The sequence below is a fragment of the Citrus clementina genome, unplaced genomic scaffold, assembly GCF_000493195.1.
Source record: "Citrus clementina cultivar Clemenules unplaced genomic scaffold, Citrus_clementina_v1.0 scaffold_5, whole genome shotgun sequence".
NCBI classification, from domain to species: Eukaryota; Viridiplantae; Streptophyta; class Magnoliopsida; order Sapindales; family Rutaceae; genus Citrus; species Citrus x clementina.
The window spans coordinates 28,827,939-28,839,618 of record NW_006262201.1 but is presented as its reverse complement, the minus strand read 5'-3'; the positions used below and the strand labels follow the sequence as shown (position 1 = coordinate 28,839,618).

Sequence of the window (11,680 nt, the reverse complement as noted above, 5' to 3'; positions counted from 1 at the left end):
CATTACTCATTTTTATCCCTGTTTTTAGTTTGTATTTCGGGACGAGAAACTTCAAATTTCACCCATTAAATATTAAAATTATTTATTTTAATATTACTCAAATTTAAGTGATTGGGGATGTAAAATACATTCACAATCAGTTGAGTTACGCTCAATGCGTAGTTAACGTGTTGTTGTTTATATACACGTCCTGGTAAAATTTGAAGTTGGGTTGTGAAATTTCACAACGATTTTTTATGATATATTAATTAATTTATTTCATTTATTCTATTATGTACTCTCTCATATATGCTGTAATTTTGCTTGGACGAAGTTTCTCCTCAGAAGTAGTCTGGACAAGTTTCACTTTCTCTTAGGACCTGTCTATGGTACAGATTCTGTAACAAACATCTCCCGTCATCCCACCATCCGATTTTCTATTGTTTAGTTTCTCACTCCACATCCAACGGCTGATGCTGCAGTCTGTACCTTACAGATTCTGTAAGCTAGTCGAGTCCCTTTCTCTTATAATGGCTTTTTCCAAATTAGGAGTGACGATCAAGCAACCTACAAGGTTCCACTAAAAAACAATTCACGTATTTAAAAAAAAAAAAAGATGCTTTCAATTTTTATGAGGCATAACTAGAATTTTCTTTTCTCTCAAATAAAACAATTCTGTAGCTAACTTTTGAGTCGGTGGGACTATGATATAAAAATAACAAATGTAAAGGGCCATATCATAAATCATTGAAATAAATGGGGCTCAAAGTTAAACTTGTATAGAATTAGATAAATATCAGTTCAACCCCTAGTAGTTTCTGAAATTGCTTTTCGGCCCAGTGCACTGTACTCAACAAAGGTCCCCCTTCAATGTGAGGAAAATTTTGAAAAAAAAAAATTTAGCCTATTTTAAGACTACTCAGTTTCTTCTTGATCTTATTTCTTTGTGCATACATACGTAATTATGCTCTTAATATATATTGCTGTGAAATTTGTGGGTGCAGGTTTTTTTTCTATGTTTGTTATCTGGATTGAGCATAACATGGTTCAACACAGTATGTTTTGTTCTTTGCATCCAAAATTTCCCAGCAAATCGAGCACTTGCTCTGTCGCTTACAGTGAGCTTCAATGGTGTTAGTGCAGCCATTTATGCTCTTGCTGGCAATGCAATCAATCCATCTTCACATGCCCTGTATCTCCTTTTAAATGCTCTCATTCCCCTCATCACTTCCTTAGCAGCCTTAATCCCAATCCTTAGGCAGCCTTCTTTAGACCCTCTTCCCCCAGAAGGCGTCAAACGCGACTCCTTCATCTTCCTCATACTCAATATCATAGCCATTTTAACCGGTGTGTATCTCCTCCTCTTTGGTGCACATTCTTCTGATTTAACTGTATCTCGGCTCCTCTTCGGTGGAGCACTCTTTCTTCTCATGTTCCCATTGTGTATCCCTGGTATTGTTTATGCGAGAGATTGGTTTAAACGTACGATTCACTCTAGTTTTAGACTTGATGGCTCCGGTTTCCTTCTTATTGATGTTGATGATCTTGAGCTTCATAAAGAGTTACTTATGCGTGAAGCAGAAGCAAGCAATAATGGGAAGGAACTTGATCAACCCCTGTTGAGTACTGATGATATATCAATGACATACAGTCTCACTAGGACTAAGAGCTTTGAAAAGGGAGGGTGTTGTGAGACGATAATCGGAAAAGATCAGTTAGCTATGCTTGGACAAGAGCATTCAGCGCGGTTGCTTGTTCTTAGGCTTGATTTTTGGCTATATTACATTGCATACTTTTGTGGGGGGGCAATTGGCCTTGTGTACAGCAACAATCTAGGCCAAATTGCTCAATCACTTGGAGAGAGCTCGCGTACTACTACTCTCCTCACTCTTTACTCATCCTTCTCCTTCTTCGGACGCTTGCTCTCGGCAGCACCAGACTACATGCGAGCGTGAGTAATCTTTCATTGTGCAAAGCAAGGGCATTTGATGAACAAACGCGTGCAACTAATAACACCAATTCTGTTTTTGTTGATGCAGGAAGGTGTACTTTGCGAGAACTGGATGGCTAACGATTGCTTTATTGCCAACACCGGTGGCATTCTGCTTGTTGGCTACATCAGGGAATGCAGTGGCACTACAAGCAGGGACATCGCTAATAGGGCTGAGCTCAGGGTTCATATTTGCAGCTGCTGTTTCAATTACATCAGAACTTTTTGGACCTAACAGCGTAGGCGTAAATCACAACATTCTCATCACTAATATCCCAATTGGCTCACTGGTTTATGGCTTTCTTGCTGCAATAGTTTATGACTCAAATGTAAGCTCTGGCATAGGCATAGGCAATGTTGTCAGTGACTCAGTAGTATGCATGGGGAGACACTGCTACTTCTTAACATTTGTGCTGTGGGGATGCGTATCGGTGGTGGGTTTAGCTGCTAGTGTGCTTCTGTTTTTGAGAACTAGGCATGCTTATGATTGTTTCGAACGAAAACGGTTATCATCAACACAATTGTATTGATGATGGTGGGTGATTAGAATTGATTCCATGTGAAGAGGCAAAACTTGTATAGATCATGATCATCAGGAAATTGTATTCAAGTCCCTTGTGTTGTGGCACTTAAATAGTTGGGACATTATACAAACATGATCACTTCAATATTGTGGCAATCAAGATTCAAGTTCCTTGATTAGTTCCTTTTTACTTTTTATTCACGGTTAATACTTTCTAAATTTTGATAATGATATCTGACCTCGTGTGGTATCTGTTCCATATATCAATGAGCATTACAACTTTTCTTTGCATCAGATTCTACAAGAAGTGGGGAGTAGTTCTAGTTTCTTTTGCCATTTGTTCCTCGAATTCAATAGCTCCTCTGTATGTATGCATATATATATCACAGAATCTTTTATTTGTCCTCATTGGTGATCATAATCGTCAACTCCAACTCAGCTTTAGTTGAGGAATATACAATTAATACCCTGAATCCACAGATTCCGATGATCATTAGTATAGTTCTCCAAACAAAAGATGGATTGCTTTCGATCTTTGCAGTCATGATATATTAATCTATTTGATTGGCTATTGAACTTATGTACTCCTCCAATTACTTGAAATTTTTAGCGTAACAGTAACTCAATCCTCTTCCCACCCATGTGAAAGGGTACAAAACCTAGACTTGTACAAAATTGTTTTTACTAATTCAATTATTTGGCACCCATAATCTGTCTCTGAAGTTGAAGATATATATTTAGAACATATTCTATCCCTTGACTTTGTTTCTTAAGAAGGCATGAACAGTTGTATAATATTGTTTATGATTCTCAACTAATCTAGCTCTCTTGAATTTTAATAATCTTGTGTCACATGTACATTTAACAAAAAAATTATTATTTTTAATTATTATAAGTCACGCATATGAATTTTTGGGGAAAGGAAAAAAAAAAAACCCTCAATTCTTTAGAGAATTCTATTTCACTAACTGTTAAACAAGTTTTTGTTTCCACAGTAACAGTGAGCGATAGGAGACATGTGAAATGTATCCTCTTTACTAATTTGATAATGTAACGTAACTTGATTCACGGCTTTACCCATTCTACTTCGCGTGAGTTTTGCACAAAATATTAGAACCAACTAACATAATGAATAAGAATTATTGCCTTTCATTATGTAAATTAAAATCGAAGAATCAAACTATGCAAACAATTAATTGACTCCAAGATTTTCACAAATTTAGTTAAAAAAACAATCTAATTAATTGAAAAAATTATTACCTAATCAAGGGTAGTCACAAAATGTTTCATTCTTGATACAAAGAAATAACCTCTCGTATGCCAATGCCATCTTATTTGCAGTAAACATAGAAGCTGCATACTGCCGGCAGGCCTCTCCCCTCTGTGCAAGCCTCATTGGCCCTTCACTCACCGCAGCCTCCAATGTCTTGTGCAATGACTCCACATTCGGAGCAAACATGAAACCAAACTCATCATCAACAACAATGGTACCCTTAATACTCGGAAACCTCGATGCCATAACCGGTTTCCCACTCATCATTGCCTCCATTAGAGTAAGATCAAGCCCTTGTGGCCTAAGCGTTGGGTTCACAAAAATGTCAATGGCATTGTAAAAAGCCCTAAGCTCAGCTGGACTCATTGATCCCATGACCAAAACTTGGCGACCAAAATCTTTGTACCGCTGCTCCCATGGGCCTGACCCGGCTACAATCAAATACACATCTGGGTATTTTACCATAAGCTTGGAGAAGGCTTCGTGGAGTAAGGGGTGCCCTTTATCCTTCACTAATCTCCCCGCGACGCCGAGTACTAAACTTGCATTTTTTGGGATGCCAATTCTTGATCTGAAACTTTGGCCTAGTGACAAATCAACCCCATATTCATTTTCATTGATACCATTCAGAATCACATGGACTCTTTCACTAGGGATTTGGTACACATCCCTTAGCATTTCCCCACAACTATCACTTATTGCTACATGATGTGCATAGTTATTGAAGAATCTAATCTCGTTGAGTACTTTTAGCATGACTCCTTGTAAGCTTTTGTTGAAAGCCGGAGACATGGGCTCTAGCGGTTTACGAGTCAAGTCTTGAAAGATCCCGGATTGCAAGCTCTCCAAGGCAATACCGTGCCATGAAACTGCTAGATTCGTAACGTTGCGGGCTAGCCAATGGGGAAGTGCCACGCTTTCTGAATGAACCACATCGAACGGTTCTCGTTGATTCTCTTCATCAAACTGTTCCCACCCTTTGCTGTACCTCCACTTGTCAGCTTCGCCTTCATGAAAATGAAGTAGTGGGTACTTGTTATTGCTACCATCATCATTTTCTTGATGAGATATTGAAGGGCTATTGATGTTGTCAACGGGGGATGTGAATATATGAACACGATGGCCTCTACGAGCTAGAGCCACGTGTAGTGTGTGTGCATGGCGCTCCATGCCGCCAGGGGTGGTACTAATCGGCCATTTTCGTGAAAAAACGGCAATCTTGAGAGTGAATTTTGAGGGTTGATTCTGAAGAAATGAGAGAAGGTTCCATGCAAATTCTGCATTTCTAAGGTCACCGGACCATGGCTTGTTAACATTATGGTTAGTGGCCAAATTTGGACAAATTAGATTAGTGGGTGTGTGGAGGAGAAAAAGAGCAGGGATTGTGAATATGACTATGAAGAAAAGGGTGATGCAAAGATTAGATTGCCAAAATGATGGATTTGTTTTCTTGGGTTTATTGTTGAAGGCCATTTTTCTTTTCATTGGGGGATGTGAGATGAAGATGGGGCAAAAGCAAAATGTTTAATTGTTTGGGATGGTATAGCTTTTGGTTTATATTATAGTAATATTTTAATTTAATTTCAATGCTGAAAAGTTAGGGAAAGTGGGGGGAGGTGGGCACGCATTTAAGCAATAGTGTGAGAAAGTTTTCTTTTAAGTGCGTTTCTCACGCCTCTTTTTAGAGGAAAAAGAAAGGTAATTGCTGTGATTCTTCATTATTGTGGTATTATGTGCATCCTGTGATGGCTTGCTTTATGGGCAACAAGAATATATAATGTATTATAAAATAGAATTTGGTGCGTTTTCATCGCATGAAGCAGATTGTATGGATTGTCCACATGAATGCTATATATATTTACATTTCTATTATTATTATAATTAAAAATCCATCAAGACCAAATTTAATTATTATAATAATGATAAATGAAGTTTGAAAATTGACTCTAATACTATAAAAAAAAAAAAAATCTATCCGTCAATAAGTAGGGATTGAACCTCTACCTCAAAGTTGGGAGAGAAATTTATGGTTAGGGAACATTCAAATTAGAGGAGCTAAGCAATTCATCAAGAGGGTTGAGATCCAAGTGAGACTTAAAAGTCAAATGTTTTTTGGTTTGTTTGAAGTAGACGCAATTGCAATTCGATTTTGACTATGCAAAGCAAATTGGATCGTCACAATCTCATTACGAGGCAGATTTGGGGTGATTTGTGATGCACGTATTTGACTTTGATCTAAATAAATGCATTTTGGACCTTTTCCTTTTATAGAGCTTTTCTTTCATTCTAATATTAATTGTATAGTCAACTGTTTAAACAAGGCACTTGGGTTAGCTTTGCTTGCTCTCTCAGCCACCACCATTTCATGCCTATACATTTTCACATGGAGATAGCCTTGCTCCAGAAGATATTGGATTGTCAATCTGTCATGGTTCTACGTAATGCATTTTCTTTCTTTTTTATAAAGAGAATGCCTTTAGAGTTTTTATAGACATTAAAAAAGTAACAAATATAGGTAGAAATAATTTAATTCTGTCCAACCAATAAAAAAAAAAAAACACGAAGTTATAATTATTTCTTCAAATGCTTCATTTGATCAGTTGCATATATTTACATAAGCACTATAGGAAGATTCAAGTTTACACAACAATTATCTTTTTCGGTTTTGAGTAACAGGAGCAGATTTCCTAACGTTCCCACCTCGAATTGCTTTAGGTGAAACTCCATTTCTAGTAGATTTTTGAGTAGCTGGCCATTGCCCGCAAGATACAGCCATGTCCTTCAAATTCAGTAAACTCTCAAGGGTTGCGACAACTGCTGGCATCTTTGGCCTGTCCTTGGGATTCACACTTATGCATTGCAACGCAAGAACGGCCATTTCCTTCGCTCCCTTGACGGAATACTGTCCGGCGAGTCTCGGGTCCACTATGTACCGCAGCCTCCGGCTGCTTCTCAAGTAAGGTTTTGCCCAATCCACGAGATTTTGCTCACTCTTCGGCCTTAATTTATCCATTGATCTTCTCCCCGTAAGTAGTTCTAATAGTACCACTCCGAAGCTGTATACATCACTCTTTGTTGTCAAGTGCCCTGAAATTGAACTCATCAAACTCAATTTATATATAATATATTTGGAGGGAAAGAGAGGTACAACGGCATCACCACGGTTTGCCAAAGTAGATATTTTATTTTCAGAAATAGTCACACGTGTCATTTTTGAATATACAGAAGCCTTTTTTTAATACACTATTTATTGAAAAAAGAAAGTTTATATCTCAAAAAAAAAAAAAAACTGAGCCGATGTGACTATTTTTAAGAACAAGACCGTCTCTGTAACTATTTTGCCAGACTACAAGCTCAACTAAAATGACCACTACCTGTTGAGATGTATTCTGGGGCAGCATATCCGTAAGTTCCCATCACTCGGGTAGTGACATGTGTGTTTGATCCCTCAGGTCCCATCTTGGCAAGTCCAAAATCTGATAATTTAGCGGTAAAATCCTAATAATTAACACAAAAAAGAGAAGTTTAATTAATAATCTATTCAGATTGATTAATCACTTAATCGATGAAATAGAGAAACACACAGAATCTAGTAAGATGTTGGAAGTTTTGAAGTCTCGGTATATGACAGGATTCTCAGCTCCATGCAAGAAAGCAAGTCCTTTAGCTGCTCCTATGGCAATCTTCAACCTTGTTCCCCAAGGCAATGATACAGAGATCCCTGCAACTCATGTCCAATAATTTTAATTAATTGAATTAATAGCCACAATAACCATAAATATATACTTCTAACGAACTATGATTAGGTGCGTGTCGTCTCTCACCTTATAGTGCGTGACGGGACACATGTCAGTATTTCTATTAGTAAGATTGTGTTATGGGACCCACAATTCCGCTAATGAAATGTCTGACACACGTCCCATCATGTATAAGATTAATCTCTACTTTTAATTATTTAGATAATTAAACTCACTTTTAAATAAGTGATTCTCCAAGCTGCCCCTGGGCATAAACTCATACACAAGTAGTCTTTCTTCATCCTCACAACAATACCCAATCAATCTGACCAAATGTGGATGCCTGAGCTGTCCCAGAAATATTACTTCAGCCTGCATAAATCAATCGATTCATAATTACGATTATCATTATTTTGACAAAGTAAAGAGCAAACTTCCCTTTAGTCCCCACAGTTTACGCTAATTATCCAGTAAGTCCTTAATTATATTTTGAAAACACATAGATTAACCGGATAACAAACCAAAACTAAAATTAATAATTTATGAACTTACAAGCCACTCTCGGTGTCCTTGGAGGCCCTCAATGTCCAAAAGCTTAACAGCAACAGCTTGAGCCTTCAAGCCTTGCCTTAAATCATCATCAATATAACCCTTATGCACAGTCCCAAAGCCGCCTTCGCCCAGCAAGTAGTTGCTTGAGAAATTTTGAGTTATGGCACGCAACTCACTAAGCTGAAAATCATACAAATCAGGTCCAAATGTGTGGGCAAGATCTTCATTGATACGCGTCGAAGATGAACGGCTTAAATCGGAGAAAGACAGGCGTCGAAAGGAAGGCATCGGAGCAATGTTCTTGGAAAAATCAGACCTTGATGTCTTGCACCGGCTTAAGTTGCCAAAAATTATTTGGCCTTCAGCTGAACAACATTTTGATGTGAATGGCCTCCATGGTTTTGAAGGCTCTGAGGACTCTCTCATTGTTGAGGTTTGGTACTACTGTATACTTAAGTGATTAATTGTTGTGTTGATATGATTGAGATATATTATACATGTATGTGATGTAAAGAAACTATAGATTATAAATTTCTTATCTGAAAGGTATTGATAGATATTAGAATATGTGAGGACGTCTCCTTACTTCAACTGCTCTAACCACTCTACTAAAATTGGGTTTTAACATTATCATAGTTGCTTCACTTGTCACCTTACTACTTGTCTTCATGCAAAAAAAGTTCTAATATTTGCTATGGTTCTGCCACTTGCCACCAGAAAGAGTCTCACTTACTTTCACAAAATAGAAATTTTGATATCACTTGTACAGCAAATTACTCTACAACATAGTTCAATTTAAAATCTCGTGCCATGTGTTTATTAGTGATAGTGTTTAATTATGATTTTAACATTCTTCTATTTTCACCCACTAATCACCAATCACTCGTGTATTATATTTTTAAGAAGAAACTTATTTGTATTTAGAATTTTAATCCAAACATTTATCTCAATTGATGTGACATACACGTGATTCTCATACAATTCACATGTAACAGTAAAATGATAATTTGTGAGCATTAATTAAGATATAAACTAGCATAACATTGTTATATGTTTATATTATCCATAAGAAAATCTTTTTTCAACTTATTTTTATTCCACAGGATCATAGTCTATATATTTTAATAATCGTATACATAACAATTTTCACTTGGATTTCAAAGTATATATTCTACTTTTATATCCGGTATGAAAATATTGTTTCAGGTGAACAAGTGTCAAAGTGATGTGTATTTTTTAATATTTTAATTAGGTAATAATTTTCTTTCACGTTTCCCAGGCAGTTGGACTTTTGCACATAAAAACAATAAGTTTTGGATATGATTTCAATATCTTTCTTACAAAGTGCTTGCCTGCCCAAATTGAGCAGCTAGCCTCATATTTTCATATGAACTAAATGTGGATTAATGAGAGCAGCATTTTTGTTTCTTTTTTAGCATAAAATATCGAAAGGAGTTGTTAATAGTGATGTGATGAATGATGTGTACGCTGCAATGCCCTTGTTCCTGCTCCACTCTTAACAAGAAAACGTTTGCTTTGTTGTCATCTGCAGCATTTGTTAAACCCATTTGGACTTGGCTTCACATTGAAATTACAAATTGTGTTGCGCAATTTGGCCCGACGTACTTCCTTAACCAGTAGAGTTCATTGGGTCAGACCCAAAGCCCAGCCCAATTTTCCTTCTGTTCTTTCCATTTGTTTTTCTTCTAAATAGGGACAGACATTTAGGTGCCATTTGTTTTTTTTTTAAATCTAAATAAACCTAAGTGGATCTTAATTTGGAATAGATCTAAGTATCTGACTAATATATTTATTTTTTTATTTAAATCTCTGAAAATAAGTATTAAATTATCTTTTTTTTTTTAACTTTAAAGCTAAAAATATGTATTTTTACAATTGTATCCTTTTAAAATTTGAATATATATATATATATATATATGTAAAACATAAACACTATAGTATTTTATTATATATAAGCAAAACCACGTTTAAGAGAATACATAATGATTTTGAAATTATAATGTACAAAATACCATGTGTTTCAAATCCTAATACAAATTCTCAATAATAGTATGTAATATAAGAAAAAAAAACTAATGGATGCTTGAAATAGTCGATTTGCCATTTAATCTCGAAGTTGTCGAATTAAACTTTAATATTCAATACTTGATGAGTTGCTAGCATTAGTTGTTTGATTTTGATTGCCATGAACACTTTCTAGCTCAACTTCATCATTTTCATAGTGAGAAAATCATACATCATCCATTGACATTTTTCAAAGAAAATTCTATATTCCATGCATGCCGCCACTATTTTTCTCTGTGTATCAAATGAGTATGGTGCCATCTTTTTTAGAATTGGAAATTGAGCCCTTACCACACCAAAAACACGTTCAATAACATTTCTCAATTTAGCATGGGCATGATTGAATTTTTCCTTCCCTTCCTCTAGCTCGACCACCACTACGAAAATCACCCAACCAATAATGAACATGATGGTATGGTGCTGTAAAACCTCTAATATGTGAATATGTTGTATCTACTAAATAATATTTCTCTAGAAAAAAAATGTTCAACATTAGTGACTAATAAAATATAATAATATAAATAATAATGATTAAATTGGTAAAGCAATGAATAATGACATATTAGGTGGTGAAAAATAAATAATCATGTAGGGAGATTTTTTACGTTAGAAATTAGTTGACTTATTCATATTTTTTCATTCAGTAAAAAGTAAAAAAAAAAGGATATTTTATTCAATCAAAATTATTTAAAAAGTCCCATTAAGTTACAAAAACAACTACTATCTAGTTAACTTAATTAATTAGGTCAAGATATTTTAAGTCATTAAGTTAAAAGTAAATACCATCTTAAGTACCCAGGTTTTACCTTAAATTAATATACATAGGAAAATCCTAATTAATATTTTAAGAATAAATACATAGATTCCTTTCTATAACTATTTTTCCTTTTTGTTTAGGGACAGTAAACATTTTGGTAGATTCTATTTGTCAAGATCTACGCGATGGTCAGATCGGTTTTACAATGAGAGAAATGAAGAAGATGTACACGTAATGTTGTTTATCACGAGCGGCAACTCAAAATGGAAAGAGCTTTATGTGTACATAAACACATTACTCTTGGAGTCTACTAGCATATTAGGAAAAACTTTAAAGGTTTAAGTGTCATTTTCTCCTTTATAATATTACTTTAAAAATCTACTTATATTTACAATGTTAAAAAAAAATATATCAAGAGGTGATAGATTAGTTATGTTAAGTTAAATTTGGATATCTAAATCCATAAAAGATCAAATCCCATACTAATTTTAAGAGGGAACGAAAACCAAAATTTCCTGGTTAATAAGATGACAATCAAATTGAATGAACTAATATTTTCGTCAAAGAAAAATAAAATTTTTTTGCAAGTCTAAATGATTTTGTGTTTAATTAGGATATAAATGTGACACATGAAGTATCATTTTTTTTATTAATATTAAGCATATTATTAAAAGTCAATAACTACTTTATACATTATAAATTGATAATAATTAATTGACCGCCATATTAATTGAAATATAACCCTTTTATCCTCAATACCTATAAGGACTGAGATTGGTGAAAA

The 11,680-nt window shown here is 35.1% G+C and overlaps 3 protein-coding genes across 3 annotated transcripts in view; 1 reads left to right on the top strand and 2 right to left on the bottom strand.

The window, feature by feature from the left end:
• LOC18041096 (protein NUCLEAR FUSION DEFECTIVE 4) overlaps window positions 1-2,781 on the top strand; it is a 3,472-nt gene extending 691 nt beyond the window's left edge. The window contains exons 2-3 of the mRNA XM_006432804.2: window positions 984-1,930; window positions 2,019-2,781. Coding sequence (XP_006432867.2) covers window positions 984-1,930; window positions 2,019-2,499 — 1,428 coding nt within the window. The 3' untranslated portion in view covers window positions 2,500-2,781. The remainder of the gene's footprint in view (window positions 1-983; window positions 1,931-2,018) is intronic.
• A 975-nt stretch (window positions 2,782-3,756) lies between these two features.
• Window positions 3,757-5,265, bottom strand: LOC18041051 (phosphatidylinositol N-acetylglucosaminyltransferase subunit A). Its single transcript, XM_006432803.2, has one exon. It carries the CDS (start codon window positions 5,248-5,250, stop codon window positions 3,757-3,759), a length of 1,494 nt encoding a protein of 497 aa, XP_006432866.2. The 5' UTR covers window positions 5,251-5,265.
• Window positions 5,266-6,378: 1,113 nt separating this feature from the next.
• Window positions 6,379-8,536, bottom strand: LOC18041050 (probable serine/threonine-protein kinase PBL15). Its single transcript, XM_006432802.2, has 5 exons — window positions 8,055-8,536; window positions 7,739-7,874; window positions 7,350-7,486; window positions 7,140-7,263; window positions 6,379-6,852 (listed from the first exon to the last, which is right to left on the bottom strand). The coding sequence occupies exons 1-5, from the start codon at window positions 8,478-8,480 to the stop codon at window positions 6,416-6,418; spliced, it is 1,260 nt and encodes a 419-aa protein (XP_006432865.1). The 5' UTR covers window positions 8,481-8,536; the 3' UTR covers window positions 6,379-6,415.
• Between the last annotated feature and the right edge of the window lie 3,144 nt (window positions 8,537-11,680).